The sequence below is a fragment of the Juglans microcarpa x Juglans regia genome, chromosome 2D (assembly GCF_004785595.1).
Source record: "Juglans microcarpa x Juglans regia isolate MS1-56 chromosome 2D, Jm3101_v1.0, whole genome shotgun sequence".
In the NCBI taxonomy this organism is placed as follows: Eukaryota; Viridiplantae; Streptophyta; class Magnoliopsida; order Fagales; family Juglandaceae; genus Juglans; species Juglans microcarpa x Juglans regia.
Genome location: NC_054596.1, coordinates 2,026,134 through 2,047,401, shown reverse-complemented (window position 1 = coordinate 2,047,401; position 21,268 = coordinate 2,026,134). Strand labels below are relative to the sequence as shown.

The 21,268-nt window shown below is 36.7% G+C and overlaps 4 protein-coding genes across 7 annotated transcripts; 2 read left to right on the top strand and 2 right to left on the bottom strand.

Annotated features, from left to right (window-relative positions):
* The first annotated feature begins 1,093 nt into the window (after positions 1–1,093).
* On the top strand, positions 1,094–4,865 carry LOC121249749 (SPX domain-containing protein 4). Its single transcript, XM_041148534.1, has 3 exons — positions 1,094–1,547; positions 3,529–3,694; positions 3,959–4,865. The coding sequence occupies exons 1-3, from the start codon at positions 1,248–1,250 to the stop codon at positions 4,441–4,443; spliced, it is 951 nt and encodes a 316-aa protein (XP_041004468.1). The 5' UTR covers positions 1,094–1,247; the 3' UTR covers positions 4,444–4,865.
* A 366-nt stretch (positions 4,866–5,231) lies between these two features.
* Positions 5,232–9,745, bottom strand: LOC121249748 (phosphate transporter PHO1 homolog 9-like). Its single transcript, XM_041148533.1, has 13 exons — positions 8,957–9,745; positions 8,416–8,743; positions 8,288–8,336; positions 8,128–8,199; positions 7,909–8,038; positions 7,663–7,783; positions 7,206–7,464; positions 7,012–7,116; positions 6,870–6,914; positions 6,508–6,660; positions 6,104–6,385; positions 5,839–5,978; positions 5,232–5,598 (listed from the first exon to the last, which is right to left on the bottom strand). The coding sequence occupies exons 1-13, from the start codon at positions 9,501–9,503 to the stop codon at positions 5,499–5,501; spliced, it is 2,331 nt and encodes a 776-aa protein (XP_041004467.1). The 5' UTR covers positions 9,504–9,745; the 3' UTR covers positions 5,232–5,498.
* A 789-nt stretch (positions 9,746–10,534) lies between these two features.
* On the top strand, positions 10,535–16,157 carry LOC121249747 (transmembrane emp24 domain-containing protein p24delta7-like). The gene is made up of 4 exons (XM_041148532.1): positions 10,535–10,954; positions 11,427–11,636; positions 14,800–14,876; positions 15,436–16,157. The coding sequence occupies exons 1-4, from the start codon at positions 10,730–10,732 to the stop codon at positions 15,578–15,580; spliced, it is 657 nt and encodes a 218-aa protein (XP_041004466.1). The 5' UTR covers positions 10,535–10,729; the 3' UTR covers positions 15,581–16,157.
* A 370-nt stretch (positions 16,158–16,527) lies between these two features.
* On the bottom strand, positions 16,528–19,270 carry LOC121249746 (uncharacterized protein At5g39570). 4 transcript variants are annotated; one of them, XM_041148530.1, is made up of 4 exons: positions 18,713–19,270; positions 18,345–18,508; positions 17,722–18,236; positions 16,528–16,837 (listed from the first exon to the last, which is right to left on the bottom strand). In XM_041148530.1, the coding sequence occupies exons 1-4, from the start codon at positions 19,114–19,116 to the stop codon at positions 16,754–16,756; spliced, it is 1,167 nt and encodes a 388-aa protein (XP_041004464.1). In that variant the 5' UTR covers positions 19,117–19,270; the 3' UTR covers positions 16,528–16,753. The 4 variants fall into 4 exon arrangements, with proteins under 4 accessions (XP_041004464.1, XP_041004462.1, XP_041004463.1 ...); XM_041148528.1 differs by lacking the exon at positions 18,345–18,508 and having other exon boundaries at positions 17,722–18,290; positions 18,549–19,269; XM_041148529.1 differs by lacking the exon at positions 18,345–18,508 and having other exon boundaries at positions 18,549–19,269.
* Positions 19,271–21,268: the final 1,998 nt, after the last annotated feature.

Genomic DNA, 21,268 nt, shown 5'->3' with positions numbered 1-21,268 from the left:
TGTGTGTTTTTATTTCCATTAATGAATAATATGCTCTTTTTGTTACGAGGAAGAAATACAGGTTTGATTTGACAAATAAAAGGAATCTCAAACAGCCCATTTACTATTTTCAAAAGAATGTTAATTCAAAGTGCGGAAAACTCGAACAAGAGCTTAATAACGTTTCCATTATTAGTTCAAACCTTTTCCTTAAAAGGAAATTGATTATACAAAAAGATTATATAAAATTAAACTCACAAATTGACGTAGTTTGATGTGGTATTTCAGATTGTAAAATTATTTTTATTATAAAATAAATTTAACGAATTTTATGAAATCACATCAATTTGTAAATTTATTTTATATACTCTCTTTATATCTGTAACAGTTCTTATTACGTCAACATGAAAGCGAGATGCAAGTGTAGTTTATCGGGAAAATAAATTATTAAAACATAAAGTAAATTGATTGTGTAGTTTATATCATTATTCATTTGATGCTGAATTTGCTTGTATCATTTGCTGGCCGAATTCGGGTCAATCTAGGCCTTGTTTGAATAATGAAAATATTTCTTTTCATCTAATCATTATAATTTTTTCAAATTCTTATATAAAATATAATAAATAATTTAATTTTTTCATATCCTAAAACAATAATAATATTAAAAATAATAATGCTACTCATCATCTCAACTTTCATCATCTTCTCATCATTTTATAATATGTCATTAGATGATTGGAGATTATTTATTATATTTTATTTATAAACCTATCATCTAATGCCTCATTCCAATCATCTAATATCATATCATGGGATGATAGAAAGATGATAGAAATTAGAATAATAAATAAATTTTTTCTTTTAATAATATTTTATTCAATTTTTAATTTTTATCTTAAATTATTTTATCTCATCTTACTATTTAAACGCGATGTTTCGTTCACTAAAAAAAGAAAATAAAGAAATAAAAAGATTGGAAACAGTAATAGCACCGGCACCATACATGAGGTAATCAATTGACGAGTACTGCACTGGATAGGTGCTCGGGCTTTTCATTATCATTCCCGTCCACTTTCATATATTCCAAATTTCTTTCACACCCCTTTTGTCCTTCTGATTCATGATTCATTCATTCAGGTATGCATAGACACAAGCACCTCTTCGGCACGCCAGACGGCATAATCATCTTTAAGGCAATATTTATATATATATATATATATATATATATATATATATTCTGCTCATTCAGAAATCAATCATAGCGAACAATGAAATTCGGGAAGGAGTTTACGACCCACATGGAGGAGACCCTCCCGGAGTGGAGGGACAAGTTCCTCTGCTACAAGCCCCTTAAGAAGCTCCTCAAACAGCACTTCCCCAATCCCACCAACCCAGATTCCAATCTTCATCAGAACCATCATAATAATACTACTAGTACTAATGGCCTTGAGAACCAACCTACCTTGGTGGACCTCCATGAATGGTTCATTCGGATTCTTAACGAAGAGCTCGACAAGTTCAACGATTTCTACGTTGATAAAGAGGAAGAGTTCGTCATACGCTTTCAGGTTCTTGGTTTTGGCTCGTTTTCTGTTTTTTTTTTTTTCAATTTCATGACTATGTACCATAGACACACACAATACCAATATACAAAGGTACGAGTATGTATACATGCCTTTTCATATTGTTGAGTAACTGGGATTTGCAAGTTTTACGAGGCTAACAGATTAATGTTGGATTTATTCAAACATAGTTTTAAATAATAAAATTTACCTCTTTGCGATTAGTATGTATATATGCCTGTTGCGCCATTTTTTGAAAACGTACCAAATGAATATGAGTTTTACATAAGACTGGCTGTAAAGTAAGCCATATTTGATATTATAGATTGTTGAGCACTTAAAATATAATGTCTTACTTTGCACATGAGTGACTAATAGAAGCAGCATAAGTGGAAGTAAAGATGGCAAGATGGTCCTCTTAATTGGTTTTTCCATGTATAGCGAGAATTAGTGACTAATGTGGAGCTTTATGATTCATGTTGAGAGTGCTATTACGGAAATAATGGTCAATGAAAATATGGGTTATGTTAGTGGGGACATGGTTCCCTTTGATGACAGAAAATATGCTTGTCAGTAATGGTGAAGAAGGATTTCGGCAGGTCAACTGTACATAAGGCTCTGTTGAGCTCAGTTTGGTTCAACTATCACTTAGGCATTCAGGCTTCAAAAGCATTATTCTTCATGGGAACGATTGTCTTCCCTTATGCGGGGCAGCATGTATGTCTATGTGTGTATTAATATCTATTAATGCCAAGTTAAGCCATCTTAAAGAGCATTCTTTGGGGCCAGCCTTGTTGAATTCTTTTCTCCCGTTGCTTCATAATGTAGATTTATGACTGTTGATTGACTAAAATCAAGCCATCAATGTTAAAGTCAATGCAACTGCCTGGCTAAAAGATTTATATGGTAAAAGTGGTCTTTAGTTTGGAAGGTTTTGGTGTAATTTAGCCTTCGCGATCAGATTACAACCTATTTACCAAATCACGCTAGTCTAGTGGATCATCCATCCAATCTGGTATTATTGATTTATAGGAGGTGGGTATCGAATATGAAATGTTGGGTTACATGTGGACCATATGAGGAAATCCCTTTTTGGTTATTGATGGTATTGGAGGCCAGTAGATGCCTTGCAGATTTTCAAGAATAAAGGTTCAATAACAAGCTATGAAGAACATATGATTTTCAGTGTCGCTACGGTAATGTTGTCGATATCTCAACAATCCATCTCTTCCAGATCCAATGAAAAACAAGAATCATACAATGACACAATCATCTTCCTCGGGAACATTAAAACTTGGCGTAGTTGAACTTTTCTTGATGTGAATAATTGAGGCCCGATAAGATCTTCAACACGAGTCCATATATTATGTCCTTGAGTTTGGAGAGACTCTTGGTTGTGGCTCCTCTCATGCACCATTTTTACCCTACTCCAAATGACATGTACGATTCATCGTAGTGATCACTGCATGTATAGAGTATGTCTTATACATAATGCTATTGTTCATCAATGTCCAAGGTGTAGAATTGGCTATGGTGGGTGTGATGGCCATATGCCAATGGTACTGCCTTTTACTTCCCTCCAACCTTTTGCAAGTCCTCCGTTCAATAAGTTGAATTTCTACTGTAGCAATGAAGTGTTAGTATCATGAGTGTAGTCTCAGGCTTTACAATAGATTTACGTCTGCAATGTAGTTAATTAGGTAACTTAGAGATCCATAATAAGAGGAGAAAATACATCTCCCATTAATGAGTTGTAAAGCTTGTTTTGTTGTTCTCACTCCTTCCTTCCTGGTGGGGAGTATATTTGTAAAGCCATGTGATGCATCTTTCCCTTCTGACTATTGATGGATGCCAATTGCTACTCAGTGGAGAATCAGAGAATCCTCTGGGTATTTATAATAATATTACTATATCATATCTAGAATGGCAAGGCACCACCCAAAAATGTTGCCTTGCTCCTCATTGATGCTTATTTCGATTTTAACAGGAGCTGAAGGAAAGAATAGAGCAAGTTAAGGAGAAGAGCAGCAAAGGTGGAGTTTTCACATCAGAGAATGAATTCAGTGAAGAAATGATGGAGATTCGGAAGGACTTTGTCACCATTCATGGGGAAATGGTGCTTCTAAAAAATTATAGCTCTTTAAATTTTGCAGGTATGGCATTTGCTTCATTTATTTTCTCTTCTAGATATAGCAGGGATTAAAAAGAAAAAAGAAAAAAAGAAGAGATATAGCAGGGATTGGTAAAATTTTTGTCACAGTTCATGGGTACAAGATACTACTGAAAAAATATACAAGCTTTGTAAATTTCACAGCTACAGCATTGACATAGTCAACTCTTTTGTTTTGTTTCCTAAATACCCATATGTGTTGGTGAAGTATAGGTCATCACCATTTGCATTTTGCTTGCTTCATCAGGGCTGGTTAAGATCTTGAAGAAGTATGACAAACGAACTGGGGGACTGTTGCGTCTACCTTTCACACAACTTGCACTTCGCCAACCTTTTTTTACAACAGAACCTCTCACAAGATTAGTCCACGAGTGTGAGGCAAATCTTGAGCTGCTTTTTCCATTGGTAGCAGAAGTTATTGAATCTAATCCTTGTACCAAAGACCAGTCAAACCCACAACCATGTAATTCAGCAAATATCTCATCCAAGACATCATCAACTCTTGCAGAGGAAACTGTGGATCTTTACCGTGGCACTCTTGCTGCAATGAAAGCCATACGAGGCCTTCAAAAAGCAAGCTCCACCTGCAATCCATTGTCGTTCTCATCCCTTTTTAGAAACCTGGAAGATGAGGGTGCCGGTGCAGTGACTGCTGAAAACTCTGCTTCAGACTCTTCAGCTTCTTTTCATAGCAGGAAAGAGGGGGATCATGAGGATTCACATTCTATGTGACAAGTCCATCTCTAGGGTTGCTGCAGTGTGCTTCTTTGATTGTCTTGATACTGTCTGGAACTGAAAAATAGGTCTCCATGGCTGCATACCACCAGTTCAACAACCTAATCAACTGTGATTCAAATGCTCGGAGTAGACTTGTCTTATTAAGTCAAATATTTTAGCAGATTTGGTTTCTGTATATGAATTTTCTGAACAACACTGATCAATAGTCTGGTGGATGATTAATTGGTCTTTCAACTGTTTTGATTGAAAAAGCAGTTACTACTTTCAGGCTAATAATGCTGCTTAGGATCTGCTGGAGGCAGCACTCCACAGTTCAAGCACAAAAAGTGATGTTGAGGTGACAAGCACAAAGCTATTATAGGTTAGCTTCCTCAGCCGCTCTAATTATCAAACTCTCTTAATTGATTCTCTGGCAATTTAGTACCTTTTCTTTCCAGTAACCTAATTTCAAAAGGTTATTCCTTGGTTATAGTTTTCTTTTTGTGATGTTGGGCATGGTGCACTTGGTGTGAGTTCTCTAATGCTCAAAAAAAAATTCTTTTTATCTTGGTCTTTACTCCCTTTGTTGGGTCCTCCTTGTCCGTAGAACACCCTCGATTGCAGAGGAATGCCGAACAGGTCTCACGCAAACCTTCTGTTTTCTTCTTTGATTTTGTACTGTGTTAGAAACTTTTTACCACAAGTAGTTCGCAGAGCAAATCTCGGATGGCTCTGAAGTAGAAAATGATGGTAAACCATGTAATAGATAGCAATGCATCAAATAATGGCCGCACAAGAACTCCTTATAGAAACCAGTATAGACATAGATTATTCTTTACTCATCAACCCACCAGCAAAAGTGCCTTTTAGAGACAAAGGTAAAGGAGTCATTATTTAGCTGTCTCAATTTTTGCTCAGCCCTACAGTCTCTCTCTTTCTATCTCTCACACAAACAAATATTTCAATTTCACTCATAAATTAAAATAAAGAACAATAAGACAAACCAAAAGAAAAGGAATATCTTTTTGTATATGGATAACGAAAACCTCATTCTTCTGTGCTGTACGAGTCTAATCGTCCCTGTCTTCATCGTTGTCATAGTTAAAAGGTAGGGGTACCGATTTGAATGCTCGATACTTGCCAACATTGTTTAAGTGCTCATTCTCCAACCTGATATTAGTTCAACATCAAATCATTATCAGCGCATGAGGTTTTGAAGCCTGGAAGTGCCATGGAGTCCTGAATTTTTTGGGTATCTTCTCCAAAAGAATACGATATAACAAAACAATTTGATCTTGGGTCCTATCTAAATTGCAGAATGGCTTCCTTTATGCTCTAATTACTTGTTGCGTGAGCTAAAACTAGTTAAAGTGGATTGAATACAAGATGAAGTGAGTAATATAGCATTACCGGAAGAAATTCCAAATGCCACGACGAATTATCTCCAAACAAGCAACTATTGCAATCAATGCTTGCCTATGCAGGACGGGGGTTTCCGTTAGTCCTAATACCGACTGCATCCAAGCAAGTCGTAGCAAAACATTCATTACCTGCAGTTCAGTTGACATTACCCATAATTATTATGCTTGATTTTAGAGAACAAAGGAAAAGGAAATCAAAGAAAAAGACAAAGGAACAAAAGTAGTTTGGCATATATATATATATTCTTTCTTACCATAGCTACAACATAAACACCTCTGTTTGGCACAAGAAGTTTATCTCTCAGCCATGGGTTTATAGAATTCCTTCGCAAAAGACCCCAATCAATGACAAGGTCCCAATATGTAGCAAAAATTGTCGCAACAGCTGAACTGACGATAGCCATGATCTTCCAAGTCATCATCCCCATTTTTAACTCATTACCCGTCTTCATGACAAGTGCTACAACAATTGAGAAGTACTTCAGTCCGTTGAGCCCATGCATCACATCTTTCTCCTCTACCAAGCGTCGAAGGCACTAAAACATTAGACTGTTGTGAGCATAACTGTTTTCCAATATGGGTTGAAAATGCATGTTTAAGTACAAATCATCGAGGAAACCAAAAATAGCACTCTCGTTCAAGTATCACTATCGAACACCTGAATTAAACGGCTCCAGTATGGAATGATAGCTACAATGAAATAGAAAGCTTGATAAACATCACTTCCACGACACCCATTATTTGAGTTTTTTCTGAAGTAACCCCAACCATAATAGCAAACATAGAACTGCAAACTTCTGATAGCTGGCACCTGAAATATAGGACAAAAAAAGAAAAAGAAAAAAGTTGCTAGCAAATCTACTGCTCCTTGGGTGCCTTGGTAGAATGGGAAATAGACATTCCTGGGGCTTTAATGGCTAAGAAAAGTTTAATATGTCGATCTTGAAGTAAACCAGCTGTGATACAAAGTTACTTAAAAAAGCATGACATAGTGTCCGTATGTTGAGATATGTGTCTAACCTGGCTAGTTAGCTGGTCTGCCAGGAAAAAATCTGGGAGAGTAACCTACGGGTGGAGGACAAAAAAAAAGGGTTAAACTTTGTGTTTTTATGTCGATTGAAGAGAGTGATATATGGCTGTTAGAAATTCTTTTTCCCAACACCTTGTACAGAGGAGCACAAAGACAACGAAATGCACATCGGAGGAGGAAGAAGCGACTTGAGCGGTATATGATATTCAAAGGACAGATTGTTATAAGAATCACAACCTGCAATAAGGGATCAACAGTTAGTACTCGTCAGGCAAAATTTCTTGATGTGACAATGTGATTAAAAGAGATTGTGTACTAAAGTTTACAGTAAGTAGGCCCAAAGGGACTAGTTCAGTTAAGACTCTGAAGATACTTCCTCCTGGATCCATTTCCATATCTAGATTTGAGATGACACAAGCAAATGCCAGTACAGCAAGACCTGAACTGAGAAGAAATACTTCTCTGTAACCCAACTCTGTTCCTTGCTTAAAGCCGAAAATGAATGAATAATTGACTCTATAATGCCTCCAGAAGAATATGTTTGCAGAGTACATTAGCATATGCAGGACAATGAAACCGAACAAGCTGCAAAAAGGTGCACCAACACCATTATAATTTATACTGAATAATTTCATTACGCAACTTTTATGCGAGAAATCTACTAAATAAAAAACCAAAATCATATGGATAAACAACTTTCTCATACTAATCACGGGTGCAAAGAAGATTTTCCCCTCTACAAACCATCTAGTTTTTTTTTTTTTAAAAAAAAAGAAAACTTACGTGTAAAGAGGAAATATGTTTTCCATATACCGGTCACGCCCCTGGCTCCTGAGGATACCTCTTGCATGTACAAGCACAACAATAGCTGCTACAAATGCAAGTGAACAGCCAGAGAAGAAACCTGCAGGTTTTTGAACAATTTAACAGGGGTAATGTAGAGTGATGCTTGGTGTATTTTTTGACATCAAACTTCTTGAAAATAAATTTGAAGTGTGTAGAACATTCGCTTCTTCTAGCACATCTTACCCAAGGAAAACGTAATTCTATGCTTTTCCCTCTTGGTTTTTGGTCTTAAAATCTTGAGTCCTTTTCTGTGATTTCCATTTGCAAAGCGCTCAATGAAGGTAACCTCCACCCTTTCCATGAGCTTAGAAACCTGTGGAGGCCCAAGATGGAAAAGTGGGAAAGTTTTAGGATAAAATTCATTCTAGGAACATAAGCTGAATTTCCTGATCTGTTACTGACCTCATCAGAGCTACCGAGATAAGAATTTTCCACCAGCTCCATATAAGTCTTGGATGCTTTCCTTGAGGCGATCTGTGCTATATATTAAAGTTAGTGAATGGGAATAAACATCCGCGGTGCAGTTTAAAGATCGATGAACTAAAAATTGAAATTTTTGGACCTTGTCATACTTCTTCATGATCTTTGAAAAGGCTAATAGGTTCAAGAAGCTGTTACATTCATTAGCACTAGGGTCAGGTAAAGTCAGATTAATGTCAACCTTATGATAATTGAAGAAAACCGCGTTACCAGTATCTTTTCAGAAGTTGCAGCTTTCGATAGAATTCAATAAAAGCCTGAATCATTCGTTCTTCTGCTTTCCTCAGCTCTTTCTTGGTGAATGACAAGGCGACATCCGAAGTGAGAATTTTTTTCAAAGTAGATACTGGAGTTTCGGGCGTGATATTGAGCTTTACGTGATCCAAGACTTCCAATGATGCTGGTCTAAAGCCCTGTATGGAAACCACCTTTCCCCTCTTATGGACACCAGATGTTTCTACAGTTTCTTGTATTTCGTCGTCCATATGTCTCTCACCGCTCATCTCAACTTCTTGAATCACATTCATATGCATACTTCCTTCAAATTGATAACAGTATTTTGAATTATTCTATACGTATGTTGTAACACTTCAATATATATATATATATATATATATATATAAAAGCATACTTATTCACATTCAGATAATCAATCCCAACTTCATAACTACTACATGTACCATGCTACAAACCACAAAGACAGGAAAATGAAATTAAGCAGTATTGGCTGTGCATGCATTTCCCCCCTTACCAGATTTTGTCCCAGTACTGCTGTTGCTCGTAAGTTTTTCCAAGGCAGCTTTATCAAATTTCATCATCGGATTATGCACCTTCATTCGAAGTGCAATCAAAGCATCCATCTGTTTACTCAATTCATTTGCCTCCTCTATCATTTCCTCCACCTTCCCTTTATAAAAGCTTATGACCTTATTGAACTCATCATCAAGCCTCCTGAAGAACACAGGCTCGCATTCTCCTCCAATCTCGCAGGGCTTCAGGAACGTGGTTTGGTACGGCCCTAATTCTGACCCATCTTGCTGCACTTCATCTACAAGAATTACTTCATCATCATTCTTCCTCGGTGAGTTTCTGTACCGATTATTAAGTCCACTAAAAGCTCTGTACAGGGACATTCTTCTTTTCAAAGATCCTCGTGCGGTCGATGACTCTGGCGTTGATGCGTTTCCTTGTTTGAACCGCAAGATATCTTTCAAGACTGTTTTGAGACCGTTGTAGTCCATGTATGCTTTTTGCCATTCTTGCACCATCTGTGATTCGAATTCTTTTCCGAACTTCATCTTCTATAAAAAAAAAAAAAACAAGTGCTTTAATTTGCAGAGTAGTGCGTATACCAGTACCGAGCATGCACGAAGGCATAAATTCAATTAGCTACTGCAGGCTCTGCATTGGCATGCTTCTTTTTTAGTCTTTTTAGGGTGAATACCTTGAAGAAGAACAAAACTATATGTTTGCTAGCAGATGATTGTATACTCCATGAACATGAGTATCTGGTTTGAAATGGTCTCGGCCGTCGTTTTTCTCGTTAAGCCTGAGAGCACCACATATCTACTTGCACTGTCTACTTGACGTTTTGTTCATCTCTCTGTCCTTCTCAAAGTTATTGACCATTTATTTCTCTTAGCTAACCAATGGGATTTTGAAGGAAACCGAATTCAAGTCCAGGCCCTACGCCAGAGATGAGAAACTATTCTCTGATTTCTCTGTCTGTCTCGCGCATAGGAAAACAAAGCAGTTTTATTCTTGTGCCCCACCTCCTTAGTTCTTACGAATTTAAAGCGTGTTAAATTGAATACAAAAGTTGCTCGCTGTGATGAATATTACGGTCATTAGGATTTGAGTAATGTTAAATATAATTTTAAGATATAAAAGTTTTGTGTATTTCTTTTAAAAAACAGTAGAGTTTATAATTAAAAAATTAATTTTTTTATATAAATTTTATTATTTATCTATTTTTCTAAATAGAATACGTAAAATTTACACACTCTAAAACTATACATATCATTTCTATTGTAATTTCGTATAGAGAAATTCTCTCCTTTATATGATGTGATACTGCCACGCAGTTTAAGCACAACTTATCATAATTATGTAAAAAAATTTTATTCATTATTCTCGCACCACACATCACGTATAATTTTTTAATTTTTTTCTTATAAAATATATGATATATAGATGATGAGTAAGAAGAATTTAATTAGTTTAAGAAGAATAAAATTAAAAGAAAATAAAAATTAATAGTGTATGGTGTGTTAAAATGAAAGCTGAAGTACTTAACCTTAAAAGTGAAAAAAATAAAAAATCATACTCCTCGTCATGTAATGATATTACGGTCGTGATATTATGTGCAGCATCCTCAGCCTTAATCGGATCACGGAAAGGTCTTAAAAAAAAATGAAAAAACAACCTTAGAATCCCAGAAGTTAAGAAGCTCTATCTGCACCCGATTCAATTATTGGCCAAAAATTTGAAGGTTCTCTTTTGTGCTTTTCTGGAGAAGAAGATCATGTGTGGTTTAGTAACGAATCTGCATCTGATTGTAAGGCGCATAGGGATATTAATAATAATATTCACAATGTCTGCGGAATCGATGCGTTTCGACCTCAAATCGGGCGCCACAAAATGCATATCGGAGGAAATCAAGAGCGACGCCATGACCGTGGGCAAGTACCACGTCGTCTATTCCAGTGAAGGCTTTCCCGTCCCTGATACCCACAAGATCAACGTCAGGGTAATTCGATGCATGCGCCATTTTTTCTTTTTTCATTTTTTAGGAGATCATTAATGTAAAGGAAAAAAAGGTTGCGTACGTGAGTGATCATCCATCCATATAATCTAATGGGTGATACTGATTTTCTCACCACGACTTAGCATCATAACATTCCATGATATATGCTTTTGAATTCGACGTACAAGATGGCTATTTTATTGACACTGATCTGACGATGATGGCCTTTTCTGCTCTAATACACTAATCATCCATGATCGACCAAAACTTTTAAGGCTATAATGCATATTAATTTCGTTAAATCTTCTCGTTGCAGATGATTTTATACATGAAATTGGAGGTTGTCTTCTTTTTTTTTTTTTTTAATTAATAGAATCGGAGATATTGATGTGATTATAAGAAGGTTTAGTTGGGTTTTGGAGGATTAATGTGATAGATAGGGAAGGTGGTTGGTTGCTTGATGTCTGTGTTTCAGGTCAATTCGCCTCACGGTCATAGTTATCACTACGAGAGTCTAGTGGAATCCGGTAATTTTGCGTTTACTGGGGTTGAAGCTGGTGATTACAAAGCTTGCTTTTGGACGCCTGATCATAAACCCCCGGTGACAGTGGTAGTTGATTTTGATTGGAGAACTGGTCTTGCTGCAAAAGACTGGTCCAACGTTGCTAAGAAAGGCCAGATTGAAGTAAGTTTTCATTCCTGATTATTGGATTTTAAATTACTGTGTTACTGCTGCATAATTTTTAGCTATTTTGGATGTAAACGCAACCTTAAAATAGAAAGATAAGCTTAAAGAAGAGACAAAAGTAATCCAAGTAGAACTGAAATACATGACATTTCACCAATGAAGCATTACATGTACTACAGTAGCATTTTCGTTTTGGAGAGGGCAGGGCAGGGCAGGGGTTGGGTTTTGGTCCCCCAACCCTGGCGGCTCCTCCAGTGCTTTCAATCATTAAATTGCATTAAACATTTGCATAAATGGGAAGCGGACTTTCCTCGGTTGTCTCATTTACTAGCTAGCATTTTCGTCTCGTTAAATTTGCATTAAACATAATTTTCGTTTGAATTCGAAAATGAATTGAGATGAATTGTGAATAATAATGAGATAGATTATGAATAGTAATAAAATTTATGAGTTAAAATTGATAAATAATAATAAGATGAGTTGAAATGAATTACGAATACAAACCGAACCAACATTTACCCAAACCCCTCCCCTGCCTTTCCTAAAAACAAGTGTCAAAAAATAGTTTAAACTTCTTTTATATAAAACTAAGGGAAATCCTTCTCTTTACCCTTTTCCACTATCATGATTTTCCAATAATTTTTGTAAGTCCCGATCAAAACGATAACGCGCTATCATGATTCATGACTAGTAAAGAAGAGAGAGAACAAGACTATTCTTAGCCGACATCCATCATAGAGAGTGGTAGTTGAATGAGACTCATCATAGTTTTCGAAGATAAACCAACAACTAATTGACAACTACTATTAGTGAATTAAATAATATATTTTTTAAACTTTATTTTCGTTTTGATTTGATGTATCTAAATTTTTTTGATTTGATTATCTTGCCGGTTCTCTATCATTAGCATTGGTCTATATATACATATGTAAAATTACCTTTTTTGTATATCTATTTTACTATTTAAGCAAAACTTTCATATTAACTTATGTATATTTGAGACATTATTATTATTAATTTCTTTCTAAAATCAATTTTTTATATATATTTTACAATTAGCATCCACTACATACATTTGACATTAATAATACAAATGTAATAATAAAAAATATAATTTTTTTATATATTATATTAAAAATATAATAAAATGAAAAAAATATATATAATATATTATAATAATAAAATGAATGTACAGGTAAAAATTTGTTGTATTGTTGAGGAAGGGAGGAGAAAAAAGAATTGTAAGAGAAAGAGTGGGAGGAGAGAGAAATGATTAGTAAAATAACATTAAAGATTGAATAGTGAATCTCTAAATTTGTATAGACACTATTCATAGCTATGCAAAAATTTAGAGATGCATAATCCAATGTGGAGAAATTTAAGCTCATATTATGCAAATATGACTTTACATATGCATATGCATAAGCCAATGTGAATGCTCTAAGGCCTGTTAGAATTTGATAATGTATGGTAGAAAAGTTGGTTAGACTGTCTTTTAACTTTTTATGACTATAGTCCAATTTTATTAATCATCCATATTTTCGATACAGTAAGGCTTGTTTGAAAAAATAATTTATCTCAACATTCACATTTCATCTCATTCTCAATCATCGCTCAAATACAAATACTTTTAAATTAATCATTACAACTTTTTCAAACTAATCATTACAATTTTTTCAAAATTTCAAACAAAAAATAAAAAACAATTCAACTTTTTCAAATTTTCAAACAAAACTAATATTAAAAAATTATATTTTAACAACATTTTAATTTTATAATATTTTTTATTTAACTTTTTCTCTCTCCTTTCTCAAAATTCAAACTATCTCACTAATATTCACAAACTATCTTATTACTATTCATAAAATTATCATCTCATCTCACTCTCTAAACTTGTCTTAAATATCTTTTAGCGACCTTTTTGCCTCTCTAGAGATGATTTTGCTCACCCAAACATCTCATCCTCTCTGCCCAGACGGGGTTGAGCTTCTACTCCCCCCTTCTAGCTTGTCCAGAAATTATTTAGGTTGTTATCTATAAGCTTTATTCTAGTTTACCATCCATAACAAGAAGAAGCGTTGATCTACTGCCTTCCGACCCCCTAAGAGTGTCACACGTCCCACTGCAAGACTCTCCAATTGCCGATCTTTCAGACGGTCGAAGCAGAATGTAGAAAATAGCAACGCGTGAGCCATACAAGCGATTCAAACCGCACGTGAGATTCACGAGCCGCTACATCGATGAGTACTTGTTGCCGCCACACTCGGCATTTTCGGGGCCAGCAACCTTAGATCCTTCAGACCCCACCATCCTCCACTCTCCTAGCATGGCATGTGGCCTCCATGCCACCACAGTCATGGGCGGTCATTCGTTGGCGATTCAATACATCTCCAGTTTGCTATCTTTCTATGTTCTTACTTCTCCTAACCAAGGATCATGAGAAAAAAGGTAGTATAAGTTTCCGAAAGCCAGTCCAGACCAGCGAAATGTAGCACGCATCACTTTACTGCGACTTCTAGTCGCAGTATTACATTCCGTTTTTGGTCTGTATCAAAATCGTTTCAAGCGGCTTCCCCTTTTGAGAAATGGGTGGGGGTCCAATCATTGGCCTTATATCCTTATTTTTTTATTTAGGTCTTCTATTGTATTTGCTGGTTTGGGATGAATATTTGGGCCTCCCACCTTGTTGACTAATATATCTTGTAACTGTTAAATACATCTATAATATGCTTGCTTTTAAAAAGAAAACCAAACTTTAAGATTAAAAAAAAAAAAAAAAAAAAAAAAAGCAAAAAGGTTGCTACGAAACGAAAATAGGCTTTATGGGTACTATTTGCTATTACTGTCAAAGAACTAGGATCCACGCTTTATCCATGATGAAATACCCATCTGAGTTTCTAGGAAGATGCAAAGAAATTGGAAACATTTACCTTGGGCACCATGGTAAGCACGGCTGTGAACAAGTGCATTTCTATAGTTAAGTTTGTTGGATTAATGTTGTATTTCTATGGATATTATAAGTTGTCATCTGACTCATCTTAATTGTTTTGGTTCTTCAGTTTGGTGATTTTCTTTTGTTATATGATGGATTCAAGCAATTAGCATAAATGTATATTCACATGTGTGGTCTGCTGATGCATGGTTTCATGTATCGTGCTAGGAAATGGAACTTGAGTTGAAGAAATTGTATGAGACTGTCTCATCCATTCATGATGAGATGTTTTATCTTCGTGACAGGTACAAACACAATTTACTTTTTATGAATATTTAGCACCAATTTCTCCTAATTTTTCTCCCATGTAGTAGTTATGCTTGATTTGTTACCAGTTTGGTGCTCTTCGTATTGGGCTCGATCTGCCCCAATAATAAGCTGCAGATGCCTTGTGGCATAACATGAATGAGAATTACGATTGCTTAGAGCAATATCAGGAGGCCAATCTCCTCGAAGAGATCATCCTGTTTTTATTTTTTATGGTTAATTTCTTGCTATTTTCCCTGATTTCTATCGGAAGAACCCCTCGGGTCCTATCACCTTCCCTCCATCTTGTTAGCATCCAACAAGATTCAGTTTTCTGAATACAGAAACAAGACTCAAACAAGACTCAAATTCAGTATTCACTACTATTCACAAATTTCAACTCACAAATCTTACTACTATTCACAAACCATCTCTACTCATCATTTCATCTCATCTCATCTCATCTCTGAATATGTGTGTGCTCTGGTCTGTTTTTTTTATGAGGGGCACCATTCCATTTTAGCTATATATGATGTATCTTTGTCCTTGGCGATCTAGGGAGGAAGAAATGCAACAACTCAATAGAGCAACCAACTCCAAGATGGCTACCTTTAGTTTCCTCTCGCTTGTGGTTTGCTTATCAGTAGCTGGTTTGCAGTTATGGCATCTGAAGACATTCTTCCAGAGAAAGAAGGTTATCTAATTTGACCACCAATTTCCATTTTTTGTATTTTCTTTTAATGTTTCATAGGCTATATATCATCACCAATCCATTTGTTGGACTATTCGTACTACTTGCAAAACTAGTTTTAAGCAATTCAAGGTAAGTCCCTCTCATCTTTTTGAGTTCATGCGGTTGAAAGTTCTGTAGAAAACAACCTATTTTCAAAATGTGAAAATTTGACTTGTTACGATCTTTGGATTTCTGCTGTTGTGTTTGTGAAAATGTGAAAATAGTTGCAGATTGGCATGGCAAAATTTTTTCCTTTCCAAGTTTTTATCATAATGTATTAGTGCCATAGTATTTCCCAAGTCCAATGGGGCACTGAATGCCAAAACTAGAACTTTTTGTTATCCGAACGCATGTAAACTGAATTCTTTCTTAAAAGCTCTTTAGACGGCTTCTCAAGCGCGTGCTGGGTGAGAGGACAAGAAAAAAAAAAAAAAAACTCAAGAACAATCAGTATAACTCCTGGTCTAAAAGGAGAATGCTGCATACTGCACTCTCATCTCACGATTATCTTATTATAATAAAGCAACATTACTCATCAATCTTTAAATCTCCTTTTAAAAACTACAAAGGATGACCGAAAGATATGAGAAGTGGCATATCTACCTAGCGAGATAAGAATGTAATATATAACATTACTCAATCTAAATTACAATTTTGAAAGAAACAATCAAATACCTCAAATGTCACTGTTTAGATGAACCGAAAAAACTGGTGTTCTTCCCAAAGATGCAGCCCTACATAGTAACACTAACCATCATTAGCAGAGGTAATTTGTTATTGGAAAACCTTTATGTAGTTTTCTTCTTCCACCTGTCTATTTAACTTGTTCCACTTTCGAAATGGCATGTTCTCTATCAACCTGATATGTGTATGACTCCAAAAATCGTGAACAAAATAAAGATGATTGAACACACAGCAGCCCAAATGTATGGGATTTTATTTAAAAGATTTTATGTAAAAGCACACACTGAGGTATACTCTGAGATAACAAAGCCAAACATGACGAGTATGGAACACTCCAGACTTGTACCAGTACAATACCACTTTAAAAAAAAGACTCGAAGGAAGTCATGCCTCAACCCCTTATTTAGTATCAAATTATGGCACGAATCCCATTCACAAAGCAACCGCATTCCATTCCAATTACTCATCATCATAGCTCTTGCGGTGGTGGTGATGCCCATGACGTTGGCGCTTCTCCTCATCATCATCAGAGCCATCATCTCCCTGCCACATTCATTCATACGTATATGATCAGATAAAAGACCAAACTTCTCAACACATTAGTGGAATAGAAATAACTTGAATAGTTGTCTTTGTATGTAATGACCAAGAGGTGTTCAAGATTTATGTGTATCGACACCTGAAATTGCTTAAGCATTACCAACTGGTTTAGATTCAAATCATATCTTAAGGAAAATGTTCAAAACATTGTTGTTTGGAAGTTACTACCCGAGAACTGTAATTTATTATTATTTTGAAAATTGGTTATTTGGCTATTAATGTTTCAATGATGCACAATCCCAAGGGTGCGTCCTGGACAAACTGCATAAAATATACATCACGAGTTCGAAACAAAACATTCACACTCTTGGGACTTGGGACCATTGGATCTGTACATCCCCGGTCCCAGACACGCAGTGCCAATGCGCAAAAATTTTGGGGAGTAACTCAAAAAGGGCTGTATATGCTAATAAGCAAAGCACTTCTAGAATATCTACCCCAACTTCTCCATACATCGTACGTGATAAAGGTCCCGGTCCAGGATGATGAAAACATCGCACATAAGCTAACTATCGAAACTCATTCGTTCTCAACCTATATAGAATGTCTGCCTGTCTATTTATGAGAATGCTGAACTATTGTAACAATGAGATGTCAGTAGCAGCTTCGTAACTAAATCATGCAAAACTCTCACAAGATAAAACTCGTAACAAAACTAGCATATAATGAGGGAAAATCATTCAAAATATATACAGTTTTGTTTTCTAATTTTAAGAGATATAGAAACGGAGAGGAAGCTACAACATATATCATATAAGACATCAGAGACAATGGTTGGAAGTGAACATATAGTAAGGGAATGGTGATTAAAGAACATAAATGCTTACGTATTTCTTGCGCCCATAGCCCTCTTCACCCTCTTCACCGTATCCATACTTGCGCCTCTCGCCACCACCATCATCATCATCACGCCTCTCATAGCTCTCCTCCTCGGACCGCCCATAACTCTGCCTCCGAGGCGGCTCGTCCCCATAACTCGGCCTCTCATGCTCAGTACTCTCGTATTCAGGCCTCTCACTCCTCCCTCCATACCCGTAACCACCACTACCCTCTTCCTCCCCATAACCCGGCTTCCGCCCGTATCCGGATCCATACCCTGGTGGGGGCGCCTCATACTCGGGCTTCCGCACATACCCAGATCCGTATTCCGATTCGGGAGTCTCATAATCGGTCTTCCGGCCATAACCGGATCCATATTCCGGTGCGGGTGGCTGCTCATACTCGCTCTTCCTCCCGTACCCAGACCCGTATTCCGATTCGGGTGGCTGCTCGTACTCACTCTTCCGCCCATATCCAGATCCGTATTCCGATGGGGGTGGCTGCTCGTACTCACTCTTCCGCCCATATCCAGATCCGTATTCCGATTGGGGAGGCTGCTCGTACTCACTCTTCCGCCCATATCCAGATCCATATTCCGATTGGGGTGGCTGCTCGTACTCACTCTTACGACCGTATTCCGATGGGGGTGGCTGCTCGTACTCGCTTTTCCGCCCATACCCAGATCCGTATCCCGATTCAGTCTGTTCATACTGGCTCTTCCGTCCGTATCCGGATCCGGGTTCCTGCTCATGCTCACTCTGGCGGCCATACCCAGATCCGTATTCAGATCCGGGCCTTTCCGATTGGGGTGGCTGCTCGTACTCACTCTTACGACCGTATTCCGATGGGGGTGGCTGCTCGTACTCGCTTTTCCGCCCATACCCAGATCCGTATCCCGATTCAGTCTGTTCATACTGGCTCTTCCGTCCGTATCCGGATCCGGGTTCCTGCTCATGCTCACTCTGGCGGCCATACCCAGATCCGTATTCAGATCCGGGCCTTTCCGATCCATACTCGGGCTCACCATACCCGGGCCTGTTAACCCCAGGAGGAGGGAACCCATGACCAACGTCCGGCCTGGCCCCATACTCACCTCCTCCGAAATCTCCCTCACCGGGTGGAGGGGGCGCGGGTCGGGGCTTGGGACGGGCGTAGCTGCTGTATTCAGTCTCGAGGGCCTCGTCGCGATAGGCGGAAGGCTCGGCGTAGGAGGTGTACTGGGGGCGATCATAGTCGAAGTCATCGGAAGGCGTGGAGGAGGAGAGAGGGTAGCAGATCTCATCGGACGGCGGGAGAGGCCGGCCGTAGGTGAGCACGATGTCGTAACCGCCCCCGTACGGCGTTGGATCGTACTCGTCGAAGTCATCGACCTCGTCTTCGCCGCCACGAGCGTAATTCGACATATTGTTCCTCGTGAAAATATCTGTTGTTGGATTTTGGTTTTCTTGATCCGAGAAACGAAAACGTATAGGATATAAAAAAGATCTCTTCTGGGAGAGAGATGGTTGGCAATTACTGTGTAGGCACCGACGAAAACGGCACCGTGTCAGATTCGAGGACTAGATCCGTCGTGCGGACACGTGGTAAAGTATTTATTAGTGTGAAAGTGAGTGAGAGGGAGTTGACAGGCCCAAGATATGGATATGGCCTTATCGGAAGCAATAGAGAAATGGGCCCACACCGCGTTAGCTGAAAGTTGAAACAAATGTTTATTTCTTTTTACAGTTTTATTCCTCTTTAACCTTTGAGAATTGTAACAGTACGTAAGTTGTAACATTAGAACTTTGGAAGAAGCAATGGCGAATAACGAAGAAACAACGCTTCTTTTCAACTGAAGTCGAGATATGTTGAATTGAGATAAAATTTAAGAATTAAATAAAATATTATTTTTTAATATTTAAAAAAATTAAATTATTAATTATATTTTATGAAAAAATTTTAAAAAATTATAATAATTATATGAAATGAATTGAAAATAACTTTTTAGTATTGTAACCGAACTTAACATAAGATCAATGGTGAATCATCAAGATATCCATTAACTATGGGAAAATTATGGAACCCGTTTTGATTCCTAGTGCTCCAGCTTGACGTTTAAGAACATTTTTAATGGATTAGTTAAAGTTAAAGCACATTTTTTATGAATATAAGATGAATTTAGTTTTTGACTATTCTATTCACATAAATCTTTATATTGAAATAGCCATTTTTTCATTATATGACAATAAAATAATATAAGATAAATTTGACTTTGGCTATTCACATCAAATCTCTACATTGAATTATCTATTTATTTATTATATAATAATGAGTAATTAATAATTTTAAAAATATTTTAATTTTTTTTAATTATGAATTTATTTTATTTTATCATATTTTACTATTCATAATATTATATATTAATTAGTAATCATATTCTAATTATATTTTTTCAATTGTCATTTAAAAGGGAGAGAGATAATTGATATAAAATGGAGAGAGAAATAATTGATATAAAATATATTTGATGAATGAATAATTACTTTCAAATTTAGAAATCATTTTAGAAATAATTATAGTTAAATTTCAATTATTTAAAATTTAACTAATCCATTGGTTACTATTTTATGTTCTAATAGTTAAATTCACATATCATTGAGGATGCGGGCAGGTTTGGAAGATGAGATGAAAATTTTGTATTTTATTTGAGAGTTTAAAATATTATATTTTAATATTATTATTATTTTAAAATTTAAAAAAGATGAATTGAGATTTAAAAATGTTAAATTATTTCTTATATTTTATATAGAGATTTAAAAAAATGTGTAATGATAAGATGAGATGAGAATTTTATTTCTCATCCCAACCCCAAACCTGCTTACTTACTTGGCATTTTTCCTCCTCCTTTTTTTTTCACTTGCTTAAACCAGGTCACCACCAACGCAGCGTTCCCCTCCCCTCCCCTCCATCTCCCCGACCTCCATCTTCGACAACCAGCTCCTCGCACCTGAAGCTCTGAGGCATTGAAGATTGAATTGGGCAGAGACCCATTGAAGAAATTGCTGGAGAGATCAAGATGGCGAAGGTGTTGGATCATGCCGAGGTCGGCGAGGACCGTGTTAAAGATAATATTGATCTTTCAAATATTCAAGCCAACCCAACAACAAACCAGTAAACTGCGTTGTTTCCGTCAACCCAGTGAGCTGTGTCTCCAAGTTTATCTCCAACGGCTTATCTTATATTTGAATGTTTGTAATCTATTTTGCTGATCATTTGTAACAACCTTAGAATCTCTTAAGTTTGTTCTCATCCAAATGTAACGGTTCTGTATATAAATATACGCATATGCACTCTACCTCTAGTAAGCTTTTCCAGAACAATTTTGGTTTCTTTCATGGTATCAGATTTTTTTTAAGCTCACGCTTTTCTCGATCCTATGGCTGTTTCATCTAATGCTTTCGTTCCCTTTCATCTTCCAGCACAAGTTACTTCCATCAAGCTTGATGGAACTAACTTTCTTGCCTGGAGTGCTCAATTACTCCCGCTCTTTCGAAGTTATGGTTTGATGGAGATTGT